Source organism: Ceratotherium simum, chromosome 5 (genome assembly GCF_057802395.1).
Source record: "Ceratotherium simum simum isolate JZ-2026a chromosome 5, ASM5780239v1, whole genome shotgun sequence".
Classification (NCBI taxonomy): Eukaryota; Metazoa; Chordata; class Mammalia; order Perissodactyla; family Rhinocerotidae; genus Ceratotherium; species Ceratotherium simum.
In genome coordinates this window covers 18355317-18376303 of record NC_141904.1, presented here as the reverse complement: position 1 = coordinate 18376303, position 20987 = coordinate 18355317, and the positions used below count along the sequence as shown (strand labels likewise).

General features: G+C 35.7%; 1 protein-coding gene across 2 annotated transcripts in view; it reads right to left on the bottom strand.

The window, feature by feature from the left end:
- RYK (receptor like tyrosine kinase) overlaps nt 1-20987 on the bottom strand; it is a 96966-nt gene that overhangs the window by 8205 nt on the left and 67774 nt on the right. For both annotated transcript variants that reach the window (XM_087430552.1, XM_087430553.1), the window contains exons 10-13: nt 20092-20161; nt 14516-14648; nt 13178-13287; nt 12859-13018 (exon numbers count right to left, since the gene is read on the bottom strand). In XM_087430552.1, coding sequence (XP_087286678.1) covers nt 12859-13018; nt 13178-13287; nt 14516-14648; nt 20092-20161 — 473 coding nt within the window. The remainder of the gene's footprint in view (nt 1-12858; nt 13019-13177; nt 13288-14515; nt 14649-20091; nt 20162-20987) is intronic.

Here is a 20987-nt window from a genome sequence, read left to right as displayed (position 1 = left end):
ACTAACACCTGAATATTGAGTTTTCTGACCAACGAACAAGGTATAGCTCTCTATTTATACAGGTCTATAATTTTTATGAACAATGTTTTATAGTTTTCATTGTATAGGCATTTCACATTTTTTGTCAAATTTATTCCTAAGAATTTCATATTTTTTGATACTTTTATGTTTTTTAAAAAACAGGAAAGAAGCTCCTCGATATTGGTTTTGGCAATGACGTTTTGGACATGATGCCAAAAGCACAAACAACAAAAGCAAAAATAAACAAATGGGACTACATCAAACTTAGAAGCTTCTGCACAGCAAAAGAAACAATTAACAAATGAAAAAACAACCTACAGAATGGGAAAAAATTTTTGCAAACCATGTATCAGATAAGGGGTTAATACCCAAACTATATAAAGAACTCATACAACTTAATAACTAAAAAATAAACTGATTAAAAATGGGCAGAAGAACTAAGTAGATATTTTTCTAAAGACGAGATCAAAATGGCCAACAAGCACATGAAAAGATGCTCAATATCACTAATCATCAGGGAAATGCAAATCAAAACCATAATGAGATATCACTTCACACCTGTTAGAATGACTATCATCAAGAAGACAAGAGACAACAGGTGCTGGCAAGGATGTGGAGAAAAGGGAACCTTTATACACTGTTGGTGGGAATGTAAATTGGTCCAACCACTATGGAAAACCATATGGAAGTTCCTCAAAAAATTAAAAGCAGATCTACCATACAACCCAGCAATTCCACTACCGGGTATATACCCAAAGGAAATGAAAACAGTATTTTGAGGAGATATATGCACTCCCATGTTTATTGCAGCATTATTCACAATAGCCAAGATATGGCAACAACCTAAACACCCATCAATGGATGAGTGGATAAAAAAAGATGTGGGGTATATACATAATGAAATATTATTCAGCCATGAGAAAGGAGGATATCCTGCCATTTGCAACAACATGGATAGACCTTGAGCATATTATGCTAAGTGCGGTAAGTCAAAGAAAGATAAGTACTGTATGATATCGCTTATATGTGGAATCTAAAAAGGTCAAACTAATAAAAAACAGAGAGCAAAATGATGGTTACCACAGAATGGGGGGGTGAGGGAATAAAACTGATGTTGTTTTAGTGTACAAACTTGCAACGAGTAGTAAATAAGCCATAGTAATCTAAAGCACAGTATAATGAATACAGACAACCATAGTGTACTATTAATAACTATTGCTACAATGGCAATTGAATTACAATACATAAATGTATCAAAGTAACACATTGTATGCTTTAAATTTATACAATCTTATATGTCAAATATATTCAATAGTAAAAAAAAGTTAAGAATGATCCAGAAAAACCCCTTTAAATTCTAATTTTTCATTATTAGTCTATAGAAATACAACTGACTTTTGTACATTGATCTTGTATCTTATAATCTTTCTAAACTCATTTATTAGTTCTAGTAGGTATTTTGTTGTACATTGATCTTGTATCTTATAATCTTTCTAAACTCATTTATTAGTTCTAGTAGGTATTTTGTATAACACATTGGATTTTCTTCATAGATGATCATGTTGTACGCAAATAAAGTTATTTTTTCCTATTCAATCTTTTCTTCCCTTTTATTTCCTTTCTTGCCTTAGAGCACTGGCTAGAACCTCAAGTACAATACTGAAGAGAACTGATGAGAGTAGATGCCCTTGTCTCGCTCCTGTTATAAGTAAAAATAATTCAGTCTTTCAGCATTAATTATGATGTTAGCTATAGGTTCTTTTTGTAGATGCTCTTTACCAGATTGAGGAAGTTCTCTTCTATTCCTAGACTGCTGAGAATTTTTATTAGAAATGAATTTTGGATTTTTTCTAATACTTTTCCTCCATCTATTGAGATAATCATATGGTTTTTCTTTCTTACTATGTTAATATAGTAAATTGCACTGTTTGATTTTCAAATGGTAAAACAAACTTGTATTCTTGGGATAAAGCCTATGTGGTCATAATAACTATTTTTTAAATATATTTTTGGATTCTATTTGCTAAACTTTTGTTTAGAATTTTTGCATCTATGGTCATGAGGGATAATGATCTGTAGTTTTCTTTTCTTCTGATCTTTGTTGTTGTTTCAAGGCAATGCTGACCTCATAGGATGAATTAGAAAGTATTCTCTCCTTAAGTTTCTGAAAGACACTGTGTAGAATTTGTGTTATTTTTTCCTTAAATTTTTGGAAGTACTCACCAGTGCCCTAGAGTTCACTCTGGACCCAGAGTTTTCTTTTTTGGGTAGATTTTTAACAAAATATCCAATTTCCTTACTAGATATGTATAGGGCCATTCAGATTATCTACTTCTTGAGTGAGATTTGAAAGTTCTTATCTTCCAAAGAATTTGTCCATTTCACCTAAGGGTCTGAATTTATTGGGAAGAAGTTGTTCATAACATTCTCTTATTACTTAATACTTGTGAGATTCTGTAATGATATCACATCTCTCATTCGTTATATTGTTAATTTGCAACTTCTTTTTTTCCTGATTAGTCTGGTGAGAGATTTATCCTTAAGGATATTCTCAGAGTTAAGCACTGGTTTCACTGATTTTCTCTGTTGATTTTCTGTTTCATATTTCACTGACTTCCATCTAATCTTTATATTTCCTTTCATCTACTTACTTTGGGTTTAATTTACTCTTTTCCTAATTTCTTAAGGTGAAAACGACAGTCACTAATTTGAGACTTTTCTTCTTTTCTAATATTGATGTTTAATAGCATACATGTCCCCCTTGAGCAGCATCCCCCAAATTTTGAAACGTGTTTTTTTCATTCAGTTCTAAATACTTTATAATTTCCCTTTTGATTTCTTCTTTGACACGTGGGTTATCTGGAAGTGTATTATTTAGTTTCTAAATTTGGGGATTTTTCTAAATTCCTAGTTTTGATTTCTAATTTAATTCCATTGTGTTTACAAAACCCGACTTTGTATGAATTAAAACCTTTTAAATTTACTGACTTGTTTTATGGCCCAGAATACGGTCTATCTTAGTAAATATTCCACGTGCACTTGAAAAGAATATGCATTCTACTTACTGTTGCTGGGTGGAGAGTCACACAGTTGTCAATTAGATCAGGTTGGTTGATACTGTTATTCAAATCTATATCCTTACTGATGTTCTATCTATTTTATCAATTATTGAGAGAGGGGAATTGAAATCAGTTTGATTATCTTTTAAAGAGATATAAATAATAAGAAAAAATCTATACATTTTTTATGTAGTTACCATTTCTGGTGCTCTTTGCTCCTTTGTATAGATCCATAGTTCCATCTGGTCTCACTGGTTCCTGAAGAACTTCCTTTAACGTTTCTTGTAGTGTGGGTCTGCTGGTGATGAATTCTTTCAGCTTTTGTATTTCTGAAAAAGTCTTTATTTCTCCTTCATTTTTGAAAGATATTTTTGCTGGGTACAGAATTCCACGTTCACTGTTTTCTTCTCACAGTACTGTAAAGATGCTTCACTGTTCTCTCCCTTGCATTGCTTCCAATGAGAAACTTGCTGCCATCCTTTTCTTGGTTCCTCTGTTTATTAACATGTTTTTTTCTGACTGCTTTTAAGATTTTCTCTTTATCACTAGTTTTGGGGAATTTGATTATAATATTTTCTTGTTTAGTTTCTTCATGCTTCCTCTGTTTGGGGTTTGTTAACTTTTTGTAACCATGGGTTTATAATTTTCACCAAATTTGGAAACATTTCAGTCATTATTTCTTCATTATTCTTTCTGCCCCACCGCACCCCCTCCTACACAACTCTATGCCTTTCAGGACCCCAATTACACATTTATTCAGCAACCCGAAGCTGTCCCACAGCTCAATGAGAGAGCCTTCTTCAAGAATTTTCTGAATCTTCTCTCTCCTTCTCTTGCTTTACTCCCATCTCAAAAGAGAGGTATACTTCTTTCTGTGCCAAGATTATACCTTTACCTGGGTTCCTGAGCCCATTCACCCATCATTTCTTGGACCTCCCCTCCAATAGTAACCACATGTCTAATCCCTTTCTCCTCTTGCTTCCCTGGCCTAAAAACCAAAGCAAACAAACCCAATAAAATAGAACACAAAAATAACAAAATAAAGCCTCTCTTGATCCTGCCATCCCATCAAGCTGTGTCCTTTCACTCCTCTTCATAGCTGAACTTCTTCAAAGTGTAATCTACTTATTGCCCCCACTTTTTCACCTCCCACAGAGCCCTTGACAATCACATCTAACTTTAATGATTTACTAAATCTGCTTGTTCAAATGCCCCCAATGATTTCCTCATTCTTTCTGACCACTGCAGATATGTTTATAGAATAGAATGTCCTTGAAACTATTTCCTTCCGTGGCTTCTAAGACACAGCATTCTCTGGATTCTCTTCTTACCTTTCTGTTTTATTTCTTTTTTCACCTTTCCTTTCTCACTAACTAAAAATAAACATTCCCTATATCCTTCCTTTGGCTTTCTTTTCTCTATATATTCACTACTTCTGAGATCAAATGCTCCTGTTCATTCAATCACCATTTTTACAAGTTGATGTCCAATTTCTAATATCCTGCTTCTATGTCTTTCCAGAATTCCAGACTCAGATTCCACTCAGTATCTTGAACTCAACATGCCTCATATCAAATCAATCATGTTTTCCCCCAAAACAGATAGTCTATCTATTGTCCTCAGTTGCGTTACATCTTCACAGTGACTTAGGATTTACTGCAACAGTAGAACTAAAGAAAAGTATGGATCAAAGATTGCACTGAAGTTTTCAGAAAGATGGGCCCTGGGTAGAAAGGCAGAGTAGACATCTATGCAATGTGTCTAATAGTTAAGAGGAGGGCCTCAGGCCACAAAGGTCAATTAATAAATCATTTACTCATAAATAACAACTGTAGTCAAGAGACAAGATCTATGAAATAAGTATGAGGGAGTGAGACAAAGAGAAATGTGAGGATTCAGCATGGAAACAGAAACGAGAAGAAGACAGTGTGAGACCACTCAGGATTCTTTTACACAGTGAAGTACACAGCTCCCTGGAGATAAGATTAATATTGCTGGCTGTGAATGTTCTTAAAATAAATGACCCAAAAGGCATATATATATAGATCAACTTCAATTCTGTAACTATGGAACACTGCTAAAGGAAAATAAGTAAGGCCGAGTTTCCATTGCCCATTCTGGGAAGAATGACTTGGGCATAAAAATAGAAGGCAGCATGTGATAGGTGCCATTAGGTAGGTACAAAACTCTCTGGGGATCCAAAGAAGACCAAATCAAAGGGTATAAAAGAACCTAGTATGTTTGGACCCACCAGGAATTCCAGATTGGCTGAAATGCAGAATATAAGGAAATGTATAGCGGAAAATATGAAGCAAAATAGGGAAGATAAGGTAAGGAGCAGAAGACTCTGAAAACCAGGGAAAAGAGTTTGGATGCTTCTTTATCAACTCCCTTTAATTAAGATTTCACTTTGAAGATCAAAATATCATGCAGAAATACTCCTAGCAGTGGAAGCTTGAGTTCACTCATTTACTAACATTAATCAATGTTCACAAGTTTTCAAAACTGACACTGCACTGTGCACAAGGTACAGGCTTTATTAGTATATACCCCTTCCTAAATATCCAATTTTTGAAGCTTTTATCATTCTATGAATTTTAATTTTTCAGACATATTTTCTAGGCCTTTTCGATAATCATAACTGAAATATACATCTATTAAGATTATGTTACTTTAAAAAAGCTTTAATATTTAAAGATCCAATTAATAAATTTATGTAAGTGACCCTTAAAGGGGTCCTTTTAACAATTCTATGTTAACTATTACCTAAAAACCTTAATACTCCTCCAGATTTATCACTGTGGCAAACACTTTTTTATTCCAGCTAAACAAATGTACCCAGATGTACAATGACTGTATAGCAATACACTGACTGCATCAGATATCGAATTTAGTACATGTTGCTAACTCAACTCCAAAAATCAGCGATCTTTAGGCACAGAATGTCATACATGACTGAAGAGATCACTTTTGCTATGAGTCTGTCCTAGGGTCTGTGATTAGGAAAGAGAAAAGAGCCAATACTGGAGGTCTACCAGGCCATCACACATCTGCTCCTTATGGCACTTGTCCCCACTGTACCAGATGCTTACACATCACTGTCAGAGCACAGGCTACTGACGGGAATGTTAAATAGAATGACAAGAACAGGGAAGGGGAGGGGAAGGGGAGTTCACAAGATCTCTTGAAGAAAATATCTATTCTTAGGGAGAGCCAATACAGAAAATACATCGAGGGCAACTACTTTAATCACAAGAGAGCAACTGGTCACCTCTGAAAACATAATAACTGTTCCTAAAGTAAATCCATTTATTGCTCAGTCCCAAGAAAATCCATTTATTGCTCAGTCCCAAGAAACAGTAAGACTATTAAAATATTATTTAAATAAAACTAAACAGTATCTTCTTAATAATATTAAACTTTAAATCCTTATTCCTAATGTCTGAATGATCCTTTCACTTCTCACTTTTTCTTAATGTCTTTATATCAATTCCTCTTAATGTGAATTTAATATTTAAATAGTAAGTCTAAGACCGTTGATGTGTAAAACCTGCAAGTATAATGGAAACAAATACTGGGAATCTAAGCATTATTCTAAAGTTAATAATGAAGAAATAATGTAAAATAGCAAGTTTTCCATGCTTCTAGAAATAATCAGCATTCTCTGAAAACTACAGCTTTCTCTCTGATACCACAGTAGTTCAGAAGACCACTCTTCGTAGGTATATTATAATGTGAGTTTCCCCTGCTCACATCTGCTCAGGGTGTGGCACTGACTTTCCACAACACTGGGCAAACAGGAGTAATAAGAAGCATCCTGCTGCAGATATAATAGCTGAATAACTTCACAGATTTCCCCCCTTCCTCCAGGTAATCTTTAATGTTCACAAAATAAATAATGCAAAGGCAGAAGAAACACATTTTAATTTGCCATGAACCCTAAAAACTGTTCAAATACTTCAAAGGATCCCCTCATTGCCTTAAACCAACTGATAAGATTAGCATGGAAATAATTTCCTTAACTTGTTTTTCCCAAGAAAATACTTTTTAAATACAATTAACACCATAAAGACAGGAAAAACACCAAGAAAGAAACTTTTAATTGTGCATTACTGATTGAATTTAGTCTCTTAACAACAGAATTACGTTAGCTACTATAATTAGCTAAATAATTCAGAGAAGATATAAATCAAGAAATCTACTTTCAAATAAAGGAAAAGAAAGTAAAAAACAATCTATGGTGGTATTCACATCTGATGAAAACAGAATAAAAACAATATCCAGAAATTCTTAAGAATGCCTATCATGACATCATATCTTGGAATAATATTAGAAAGAGATTTATAACTGGTCAAATCTAGTTGTGCATATTTCCTAAGTTCAACAGTTAACCGCTGACATTAACATTATAAGAATCTTGACATACTGAATCTTTCCAGTAAAACTTGTGAAAACACAACCCAGAAATACGTTTTATTTTTAAGATGGAAAACATTAATGTATTTCTAAACAAATTGTGTAGAATTTTTAACTATAAAGAAATGCAAAAAGATTAAGAATCTTTTAAAGGACAGAGAAAATGTCCCTTCCAAAGCAGTAAATATCATTTGTTAGGTGCTACACTTACACCTAAAATATGTATTTTAACATGTATAGAGACTCTGGTGGGAGTAGGGTTATATTATTTATTTTGTATAGGACTCTTCATGAAGTTTTTTTTTTTTTTTAAAGATCATTCTCTCTAGGTGCTGAGAGTGCATTTTTTTTGTAGGGAAAGATTTGCCCTGAGCTAACATCTGTTGCCAGTCTTCCTCTTTTTTTCCCTTTTTTTTGCCCCCCAAAGCCCTACTGCATGGTTATATATCCTAGTTATAAGTCCTTCTAGTTCTTCTATGTGAGCCACTGCCACAGCATGGCAACTCACAGATGGGTGGTAGGGTTCCGTGACTGGGAACCAACCTGGGCCCCCGATCACCGAGAGCGCTGAACTTTAACCACTAGGCCATCAAGGCAGGCTCTTCATGAAGTTTTTCAGCCCAATTATTAAATGTAGCTTTTAAATTCCTAATTCTATCCATAAAGGAAAACTGGGAACAGAGTATAATGATTATGTGTACTCATTTTCAACACAAATATTAGAAAGCAGAAAGCAATCTTTAACATTTGTCCTTTAAGAATTCAAAAAATAATCAATCCCACACAACTGAAAAGCAAGATTTTTACACTAATAGTCACATCATAGTCATAGCAAACAGAACAGTGTTCCCATTCCCTTCAATGTCAATTATCCAAGGCAAAAGATATTTAGAGGGAAAAAATATATATATATACACATATAAAGGAAAGGAATTTATAAGAATCTAAAGAAGAAAAATCTGAACATTTTAGAAGTTAACCATGTTAAAGGTAAATCAATGAGTATTCTCACCATCATATTCTAAGTACAGCTCAGAAGAATTTGAGTCACAGAGACATTTCAAGTAAGTTTATGCCAAAAGAAGCTAAAAGTAATAATGATTTTAAAGTAATTCTCCTGTTAAGTTGCTCACCATTAAGTTCGTGGTGATTTTTTAAAATAAAGCCATCAAGTGATCAAGCAGCAACAAGGTATTTGGTATGACCGCATTCTGTCAGAAGGCAGATTCTTACATAAAATACGTGAGCTCTTACAAAATTTATAAAACATCATAACCATAAAAATAACTAATTCTAAGTAAGATTTTGAAATATTTGCTTAACTAAACTATGTATCCTCAACAGGGATATTACCAGCTAATACAGGGCAGTGTACCCAGCTGATGAGATATAGATCACATTGCTTAGAGATGTATTGTTAACTACAGCTATTTGGTTGAAAGTGGATCATCTAATTTAATTTCAACTCTGGAGTTCCTGTGAAATATGCGACCATAAATGTTATAAAAAATAATTCCTATTACTACTTAAATATACAATGGAATACCTACATAGAAATAAACAAATGCATTAAGCAATGCACACTTTGGGGACTTGCACTGTGCAAGCAAACAGCACTTCTGGCTATCTGGTATACCCCTCTGAAATATTAGCTATCAATACTCCTTTTTCTAAGAGAATAATCAAACAATCCCCAATCTCTTGACGTTACATGGCACACCTGTAGATTGTCATCTAAGAAACATCTTCTATTTCCTACCCATTAGACTAGTTTTGGGTTCATCACAACTGTCACCTCATTTTTGCTAAGGCAACTATGTATTTCAATGAGTAACAAAATCATAAAATCTTTTTTATGTTTTTTTTTTAATTGAGGTAACATTGGTTTATAACATTATATAAATTTCAGGTGTATACCATTATATTTCGATTTCTGTGTAGACTACTTCACGTTCACCACCCAAAGACCAATCACCGTTCATCACTGTACACAAGTGCCCTATCATTCCTTTCACCCTCCTGCCTCCCCCCTTCCCCTCTGGTAACCACCAATCTATGCTCTGTGTGCATGCATCTGTTGGTTGTCGTTTTTATCTTCTACTTATAAGTGAAATCATACAGTATTTGACTTTCTCTGACTTATTTCGCTTAGCATAATACCCTCAAGGTCAATCCATGTCATCACAAATGGCAAGATTTCATCTTTTTTATGGCTGAGCAGTATTTCATTGTGTATATATACCACATCGTCTTTATCTATTCATCCATTGATAGGCACTTAGGTTGTTCCCAAGTCTTGGCTATTGTGAATAACGCTGCAGTGAACATAGTGGTGCAAATATCTTTACACATTTGTGTTTTAGTGTTCTTTGGATAAATACCCAGAAGTGGAATAGCTGGATCACATGGTAGTTCTATTCTTAATTTTTTGAGGAATCTCCAAACTGTTTTCCATAGTGGCTGCACCAGTTTGCATCCCCACCAACAGTGTATGCGAGTTCCTTTTTCTCCACATGCTCTCCAACACTTATTTCTTGTCTTGTTAATTATAGCCATTCTGATGGGCATGCGGTGATATCTCACTGTAGTTTTGATGTGTACTTCCCTAATAATTAGTGATGTTGAACATCTTTTCATGTGCCTGTTGGCCCTCTGTACGTCGTCTTTGGAAAAATGTCTGTTCAGATCCTTTGCCCATTTTCTAACTGGGCTGTTTGTTTTTTGCTATTGAGTTGTATGAGTTCTTTATATATTTTGGATATTAATTCTTATCAGATCTTTGTTATCAGTAACAAAATCATAAATTTTTTAAGTCAACTATTGAAAAAAATGTAATATTCCAAAGAGATGAGTGAATTAATCTTTTAAAAATCAACCATGGGATGAGATTTTCAAAGAAAACATTAAGGAAAGTTTCTTTTACTTTTCTGCATTAAAAAATGTTCAGATGTAGGCTTTTCTACTAAATGGATGGATTTGAAAACCATACAGCTCTAATTCAACTGATATTGTGTTTTAAAACTATGTTCTAAAACCAAAGTTAAACCCATTTTTTCCACATGAAAACAGTTTTGCCTAATGTAGAAACTGGTAAAGAATTCAAGCTACAATTCAGAACTTCTGAACAAAGATTTGGCAAGCCTAAAAATAAGCACCGTATCTAAGATACAACTGATCCTTACTGTCATTCAATACAGCAGCTCTGCGCTGGTCTAAAATCAAACTCTGCTTTCCTTTTCTATATTATTTGAGAAAAATCAAAATCAAAAAGCAATCCCTCCCTCCCCCCAGTAAGTCCAGATTTTCTTTAGATAACCATTAAAACTGTGTAAGTTGCTTTGTAGATTTGTATTGTTTTACTTGAAATTTTAACTTCTTGACATTAATGTTAGAGAGAGAAGTTTTACTATCAAAACTCTGAAAAAACAGACTAGGCCTAGCTCCCGGCTGCTAAACAACCCTGAATCCCTCAGGGTTCAGTATCTAAGAGTCTGGATGAATTTCCCCACCTCCCCACCCATCCTCTAACATACCCCATGCCTCTGGCTGGGAAAGGCTGTGGCAACAGGAAGCAGTTTCCACCCACCGTTAACCTCTGCAGCTGCTCCGTGAAGCAGATAACATCCCTTCTCATCATCACTCATATTTATTCTGCCCATCTGACAAGTGTCAGATAAGTATTTTTTCAAAGCGTACTCAAAGTATTTTGAAGATATGCACATTAAAAGATCTTAATTTACAGGAAAAAAGTCAAAAAACTCTATAAGTAAATTGTTCACTCACATCAAGTGAGCACATTTTATCAAGACACTTGGTATGTAAAAAGGCACAATATATCAAATAGCTAACATGGCCTCTGAAAAAAAAAATTTTAATTAGTAGACTATAATTAACAAGAGAGGGTTTCTCCCCTTATCAAATCATTCTCATTTCAAGGATTTTAAGTTGGAAAATCAGTTTTTCAATAAGGAAATATTAGACAATTTCAATTACTGAGTGTAGTGGGTTGAATGGTGGCCCCAAAGATATGTCCACATTCTACTACCTGAAACCTGTAAATATTACCTTATGTGACAAAAGATGTGATTAAGAACCTTGAGAATAGAAGCTCATCCTAGATTATGTAGGTGGGTCCTAAATGCAATCATATGTATCATGAGAGAGAGCCAGAGGGAGTTCTGAAAGATAGACACATACGGAGAACAAGGTGACATGAACATGGAGAACAGAGATGCAGCCACAAGGCAAGGAATGCCGACAGCCACCAGCAGCCCTAAGAGGCAAGGACCGTTGCCCCCTAGAGCCTCTGGAGGGAGCATGGCCCTGCCTACACCTTGATTTCAAACATTTAGCCTCCAGAATTCAACTGTGAGAGAATAAATCTCTGTTGTTTTACTACCAAGGTTGTAGTAATTTATTACAGCAGCCACAGAACACTAATACACTGAGGAAATGAGTGTATTAAAAGAGTAATCCTTAAAGCATACAAACTTAGAATAAAAGGATAACCCTATATTATAAGTAAAATATATCCATGAGACACAAGACATAATGATAAAGCAAGCACAATTTTTATAGTTGAAACTTTGAAGCAAATTACGCTATAAGATTTTACATGTAACACTAACAGATCATTGAGTGATCACACAGGGGACCTTATAAGTAGAAGTTCTACCTAACCTCTAAATATTCAGCTACAAAAATAAGTGCAGCAAACAAGGGATAGGAAAATAAATTAATCTTTCAAGTCAGACTAAAAAGTGACAAAAATTAAAAACAATTAAAAACACCTGCAAAATACCCACAAGTAAATGTGGCTTCTGAAATTATTCATCACTAAGTATCAAGGATCCTACTACATGATCTGTTCAAGTGGGCAGAACTACCCAGAAACTGACAAAAGAGAAAAGAGTGCTGTCTAGGGAATTATAAATTACACAGGCCATAATACTTAGAAGAGGGCATTTGAAAAAAAAAAAGACAATAAATCTTTATGATCTGGCAACCACTTGGCCATTCTAAGACTTAACTAAGAAAAGAAAAATAATCAAATACTGTAACCTCTCTAAGTCTCAGTATCCTCACCTTTAAAATTAGGATAATAGTGCCCACCTACCTCACAGTGTTAACAGCCCCCTCATAGGGTTATTGTGAGGATGACATGAGATCACACACACTGATGGCCCATGGTTTGTGTCATATATTCTCTCCATAAACTGGCTGAGTGGGAGCTAACTACACTTGCTTTCTCAATGAAAAATTTCAGGGAACAGTTACTAGATCAAAAAAAAAAATAGAAAAACATTTTAAAACAGAAAGCCTCCTCTCCAATCTATTGATACCTGAGGGTCCTGGCACTTACCACATCACTAGCGCTGGAGAACTCATTATTAACCAGACTTTCAAGAGCCATCCACCGAACCGGCCTGTTTTCATTGTCCCCCAGACAGTGATAGTCCATGGGGAACAAGTCTCTGGAGAGGGCATTGTCTGTGATCTTAACTTGAAGCGTGTCATCAATGCTGAAAAGTAAAGATGTGAACATCAAACACAGAGTATTTAAAAAATATGGTTCACGGTCACTCTTAATTACAACACAATTCCCACTCTGACTCCTAGAGAGAACACAAAGCCAGGGAGAACTAAACACCCAATGGCAGTGACGATCTCATGGCACCTACACACAGTTCCTAGCAGCCAGGTCTTTGTGGATGACTTCCCTTCTGGCCAGATAGCTCATTCCACAGGCAATCTGAATAGCCATGTGTACCAGGTCTTGTTGAGAAATTGCCTGTGGTAAAAGAAAATGACAACGTTTGCAGTTAGCACAAAAATTATAATGGCAGCTGCTTATTTTATTCCAGAATCCTACTCCATCCCAAAATATGTTTTTACACCTACACACTGAGTTTTAAAAAGCTACTTCTTGACCAAGAATATGTTCCTATAGCTCCCTACACTTATATCTCCTACAGTTCTTATCATTCTGTAATTTACCATTTACTTCACTGTCTCTCATCTCTTAGGTATATCTCCCCAACATCTAGCACATACAGTAGCTACTCAATAAACATCTGTTCAATGCTGAATTCTTAAGGCAATATTTCAAACACTTATTATTCAATAACTTGTTTTTTTCTTTTAAAATAATAGTTTTTATCAGGAGACTATCTGCTGGGGACCATTTGCAAATGAAGTCTCTAGCTCTCTCTGCTCTCTACTGGTACACCCCTCTACAGTCAGCACGCCAGTCTCTGGGCTGAGGAATGAAATTCTTCCCCAGGTGATGCTGATGAGCCACAGCCTCCAACCACTTGCTGGGAAACCTGGCTCTAATCCTGTCAGTTTACACAGCATATCTAAGCCAAATACTCAATGCAGCCTTTGAATCCACTTTCTCCTGGCAACTGTAATAAGCACATTATTATAAATCCTAAAACCAACTTAATGTGGCTACAAGATACCACAGGCAGCAAAACACCCATTAGGCTTTATTACCACTACTATCATAACGTGTCTGGAACCTGACCAAGTGCTTTACAGCTATGTGCACAAGCAGTGAAGAGAAAGAATGCCTGACATCTTATAGCCAAGCATCTTAAAAACATACCCCGTTACCCCCACACTCTAGATCTCCAGTCATCGCCAGCTTTTGGTACAATATGGACCGAATGGCTCTGTAAAGTCTGTTTCCATTCCTAGAAGGGAGATCTAATACAGTGCCTTCAAAGCCTTATCAGGAAAATGACTGAGATGGTGTCACAGAAGCTTTGAGGCGATTATGAATAAACACACAATGGACATACAACAAAAAACTGCAGCATCGGTTAAGTGTCAGCCTCAAGACAGCAATCATAAACCACCTTTCTCTAAATCAACAGGTTATAAATATCTTCTGGTTCATTTTAAGTTTCTTTTTGCAAGCCTTTAAAGAGTTTATATATGAGAATGTTAACATCCACTTTCAAAGATATCGTCAGAAACGACTGATAATTTGCATTCGGGCAAATTTTTCTCACCTGCGGATTATTGGCCTCTACTAATTTGCACTGCCGTAAAAACAATTTAAGATTCCCCCAATTCATGTAAGGCAATATCACCATGGGCTTTTCTCCTTCTTCTATACACACATGGGTAATAGGAAGAAGATTTCTATAAAATAATAAGAAATCAGGAGAAAGACAAGTGAAATCTAAAACTTCAGGGGCTTATTTTTAACAAAAAGTAATAAAGATAACCTAAAACAAAACAAGAAAATATCAAACATACTTAAAAACATGACTACCATTAAAAATTTAAAATTATAAATTCTCTTTTAAACTGGACTTTAACGTTTCCCACATATGCACTTTCTTGAGAGGGAAAAGTTAGAAACTCAGAGTTGTTTCCTGTGGACTGGATTCTCTGAAGACACACTCTAGCCATGCTAAATCTTTACTCTAAAGGGTATCAGAGACACCTAAAAATGACTTGACTCTGAGTGTATTATGATAACATCCCACTTAGCCCATCATCACACCTTAAAAAAAAAAAAAAAGGCCTCAATGCAGACTGTGGACGAGAATATGATAATCAGGAAGGTCTCTAAGAGGCTGAAAATGCCGCAAAAGCCAAGCAGTCCTTAGCTGCTCACATGGGATTCAGAATCCAATTTCTCAATCCTAAATTTATCATTTACTGTCTGTGTGACCATCTCTCTTGGCCTTAGTTTCCATACCTCTAACATGGGGATCCCACCAACCATAAAACATTGCTACGATGTGCAAAATAAGGCCAAGCATATAGTAAACAATCTTGTTCCTTTTTTAATTTTCATGGCACGCATAAATACTTTCATCCTATTGCCTAATGACAGCTCTTCCACTGGTATCTGGAAATAAGTGTTAATTTTTCCCAAAGTTATGTAACTTTTTACATAATTACCTCATTTTCCCCACTAAGCTCAAAATTCTTGGAAGGCAAAAATTAACATGAACTCTTATTTTTACACCCAATGCTTTGTATTCTGTGCCATAGAAAATAAGCACTTAATAAATATTTCATAAATAACAAATATAACATGGCCTTAAAAACCTTCCTATGCGTTAACTTAGTAAATTCTGCCTCTAAGCCTATTTAATAAGGAAATAACACTAAACATAAAAAAGCTACATGAACAAGGATAGTTAATGCAATATTAACAGCAAAAAGTTACAAACAACTTGAAGGTCCAAAAGTAAGGAAAGAGTACACCCAAATAATAGGATAGTATATAACAATTAAATGCTCACAAAGAGATGTTAAGAGAATATAAGTGAAAGCTTATCTTATAGGAAAAGAGGATACAAAATTCACATATATTTACAGAATAATAACAAATATAGAGAAAGAAATAAAACTCTGCACACAAGTATGCCAAGAGTTAAGAGTTGCTGTCTTTCAGTTGTGGGACTTTAGATTACTTCCACCTTACTTTTCTGTATTTCCTAAATTGTCTCAATTGAGCATGTACCTCTTTTAAAACCAGAATCACACAGTTCTGGCCTAACAGTGCAGAAGGGAAAGCTGCGGGCTCCCCTCGTGCTGTGCAGGAGTTACTAACAGGGAAGCACTGTCCCCAAGGAGCCAAGGAAATGAGGACTCAGAGATCAGGACACCTGTACAAGGTAACCTCTCTGTAAGGCTTCTGCATGCCTCACAGCCTAAGAGTGGCAGTGACGATTAGTCCTCCTTTACAGGTGAGAAAACCCATGCGGAGAGAGGTTAGGTAATCTGCCAAGGACAAACAGCAAGTATGTGGAGATAAAAATTCAAATCTTCATCTGATTTCAAAACCTTTGAGCTTTGCCCTGGACCACTGGACATTCCCTCCCAGGGGAGCAGGAGGGAGTACAGGGGAGATGACAGAGCCTCTTTTCACACCAAGTCCCACGCACACTAAAAGGAAGACAGCAGGTCTGCACTCAGGTGTCACTGAGCATACCATGATTTCAGGGGTAATGTGAAGAGTTGCCCAATCTCTTTAACCATCTCCCCCAAATTATGTCTCTGCTCCTTTCCTCATGACTGAAAGTCACAGAGCAGAGTTAAAGGCATTTTATCCAGGCAGAATAAGTTTTCTGGATGAGATCAAATCACTTATTCTATCACCAGAGGAATAAAAGCCCTCCAGCAGAGGTAGGAAGCTGCATGAACATGTTTCAAAGTACAAATGGCTGGTCTTCACTCTGCCCATTTTACAAAGGAAAAGAGGATAAAGAGGAAGGTCTGGGATCTGTAACAAGAGTGGATGAGAGCAGATGCAGGTGCTCCAGAGAAGAGTAAGGTAGAGGAAGTGTAGGTTCTGTGGGGACATGAAACAAGAACTGCATCCAGTACTCAGCCCTGCGGGGCGTGCTTGCAGAGTGGGAGCTGTGAGGCATTTGGCACAGGAGTGCTGGCCATCAGGCACCCCCTGGCCAATGCAGAGTCAAACCACTCGACAGCTCCAGGGCACTTTGATAGGAAGTACTTCTGATGTAAAGTGATTGATAGCTACCTTTCATTTATATAGCTACTTTAATTTATAATAAAGCTTATTCTCAGAAATTCCAGTGGAAAAAGGAATGAAAAGAAAGAATTTCAAAATGCTTTAAAATATTTCAACACTTTACAACTCTTAATCATGGAATGTTAAAACATGAAACACACATTTTACATGTGGAATTACATACCACGACCAGTTAAAAAAAAGGTCAAATCTGAAACCAGGTGTCATTTCTTGCTGAGCGTATTTAGTTTGCTTGATAAACCCTACGATACGATCACTGAAGATCATTATTTCATTTTTATCCCTCATGTCTAGCAGAGTTCCAACTGCAAAATGGGCACTTAATGAATTAGAATGACAGAATGAACAAAAAAATGCATATACACAACCATGAATAGTTTAGACATCAGGAGTCAAAAAGAAATGTGTGGTAGGCCCTAGTCCCCTTAAAAACGAAATACACTGCTACAGCGAATGGAAAGAACATACTTTCTACATATTGGCAATGTGTTTTGCTCATTAAAAACCAGGAGTCCTGGCTTCACTTTACAGCCAGGAAGAACAATTAACCATGCCCAACTATAACCTGCCTTTAGAAGACTTTCCCCAATCACTGAACGTCCAGTATAAACTCCATTCAGTATGTCATCCCGTTCTACCACTTAAGGGTATCCTGGGGCTGCTAATTCATCCTGGTAGGATGTTGGAAAACCCTACAGCTTAAAGCCATATGAAAAAATGCTGCAACTGCTTGCTCTGAACATTTTTCAGCCAAAGCATCTTTGGGCTACAGTGGCTATAAAACTGCTTTTTGGGAAATCCTGGCGTCATCTACATTTATCCTTGCCACCCACTTCTGTGCAGAAGTGGTACAGACCTTGCATCAGGGTAAGAATTCTAGCTAGGTACCTAAGTACTATTACATACTAGTATTAAACACTTTTGGCTCTTCTCCCTAGACTCAGCATACCAGAACATCAAGCACTCCCAACACTGTCAAAAAGGACATTTCGAACTGATCATTACCCAGTTTTTGTCTTGTTACCCAGAGGAAACAAAATGTGTTTTGGAGAAAATATAGTCTAATAGATGAGTTATCCATCCATTCCTCTGCAAATGAGGAGTTCCATTCTTGGACTGAATCAGGCCAATGGAAGGTAACATGCTTAAACCACATGACTTTAATCCCTCAAAGAGACATCTTTAGTCCCTCAATACTGTGTGTTCAATTTTTTCAAAGGTCCCTGGCTTTTCCACTTTCAACAAAATTAAAAAATATATCTGTTTATAATATTAATCAATGTCCCAAGTATATGATAAACCTAATGAGACATGTGCCTCAGAATTTGAAACTAGAAACTTTTTCTCCCCCAAGGGACCTCTATGTTTCTTTCCCTTCTAATACTGAGATTTATCAACTTTTAAGGTTTCCTTCAGCCTTGCTTGCCCAGAAACTAAGAGCTATTTCACGTTCAAACACAGCAAATACATTTATCTCCTTACTATTGGCTTGTTTTCTTGTCTACCATTACAATGCCAAAAACTCAGTTTCATTTTCATTACCATTTTATTGATCTAACTATAGCTGCTTTCTTTTTAGGTTCTCAAATTCTTTTAAATATGAACCAAAGTATAAACAAAATTCAAAAATAAAACTCTGCATGGTTATCTTATTTTTTGGCAGAACTCAAGTAACTGCTCAAAGTACAGAGAAATTAAAATAAGTGATGCCTTTTGCATGCATCACTTTCTTTTTTTCCTCTTCAGAAGTCCATAAATATCTTCCAACAGAGATGGTCACCATTCTATTTTTTAAACATATGTGACCAAACTTTTAGTAGGCATACAAATTAAGCTGACTCTATATAGTGCTTTTAAAAAAAAAAAACCTTGCCCCAATATTGATACTGCTGCATATTTAAGCCCTTTTTGGTCCGGAAGGTAGAATTTATAGCTCTGTGAAGAGGACTGATACCAAGCTTTTTTTAAAAGGCTCTTCATATAATGAAGAACTACAAGTATTTTTTTAAATCATACTATGACCTAATGATGAGGGAGTAGCTAAATAAAATGTGGTGCATCCAACCAACGAAATACTATGTAGCCTTTTTAAATGTACACAAGAATTTACAGTTACTTACATGAAAAGTTACATACATTGTTTTTTTCTTTCTTTCTTTCTTTTTTTTTTTTTGGTGAGGAAGATTAGCCCTGAGCTAACATCTGTTGCCAATCCTCCTCTTTTTGCTGAGGAAGACTGACCCTGGGCTAATATCTGTGCCCAACTTCCTCTACTTTATACGTGGGATGCTGCCACGGCATGGCTTGATAAGCGGTGCGCAGGTCTGCAACTGGGACCTGAACCTGCAAACCCCGGGCCACTGAAGCAGAGCATGTGAACTTAACCACTATGCCACCAGGCTGGCCCTGCAGATGCATTGTTTTGTTATATCGAGAAGCTTGTTAACCCTGTTAAAGATAATGGTATTGTGGTCACATAGAAAAATACCCTGATTTTTTTGGTAAATGCATTGAAAGTGTTGAGATGCCCAATTTACTTTAAAATATTTCCACACACAAAAATCTATCGTCTATCTAGATAGACGATAGATAGATACACATATATACATACACACATATACACACACAAAGAAAAAATGGCAAAATGTTAACTATCATTGAATTTAGAAGGTGAGCTTATTGGTGTTTATTAATTGTTCTTGTCTTTGGCATTCTGTATGTCCAAAAATTTCATAACAAATATTTTTTAGCATATATATATATATCATTATCCTATTTTTTAAAAGAGAAATATGTACATAAATATGTAAAAACTCTTTCTCCAAAGCTTAGTTATGATTATCCAGATATGGGCTTACACACTCTTCTTTATTTTCTTCTTTATACTTTATTATATTTTCGAATTTTGTGCAATGAGCATGCATTTCACTTTTATATTGAGAAGAAAAATTGAGCTATTTGAAAAAGCTTTCAATTCAGAACACACCACAACGTTCTTAAAATAAAGATGTAGCACACAGCGTTACCACGCTTAACACTTAAACGTTGGACGGTTTCTCCTCTCACCTGTGATGAAGACCTCGCAGCTTACAACTTTCAGTGAGCATCATTGTCACCTGAATTTCAGAAGCTTGATCTATATAAAGAAAAAGACATCGTCTTGAATGATAATACTATATATATGATATGAATATATTCTGCTATCAGTAAATACTTATCTCAGACTATAAGGTAAATTTTCATTATAAGTTACCGGTAAACCTAAAAAGGTCTAGCCTAAAATTCTATTACAATAGGTAGAGTCTCATTGAATAGATCAACATTAACACAAGCCATTAAGATAAATTTGACTACATAAAAATTAGAAATTAAGTAAGGTTCCATAAACAAAATAGAAAAAGTAATAACAGATTGGAAAAATATCCACAAAACACAAGGCATATAAATGGCTAATTTCATTTTTCCCCCTTCTTTAAAGAGTTCATACAAATCAATAAGAAAAAAAAATTGAAAAAGAGGCAAAAGATATAAACACACAGTTTACTGAAAAGAGAAACACAAATGACCAACAAAATTACAAAATGACTTTCAGCCTCACTCTTAAGCAAAGAAATGCAAATTAAACTAGGAGATGCCATTTTCCCTGTCAGATTGGAAGAAACAAAAAAGTCAGCTACCTGCCAGTCTGGGCAAGAGTGAAGAAGCACGCTCATCAACAAGCACCCTGGGTAGCGGGGAGCAAGAGCTAACAACATTTTAAATGCGTATACCCCTTCCATCATCAGTCCCACCAGTAAGGGTCCTACTCCACAGATACGTTTGCAGGAGCTCATCTATAGATAATGTAACAAGAATACTGTTCCATTGTAACAGTAAAAAACTCAGAACAACCAAAGCGCCCATCAGCAGAGAACTAGTTAAATTAGCACATCAGAATACTGTGTGGCTACCTTAAAAAAATA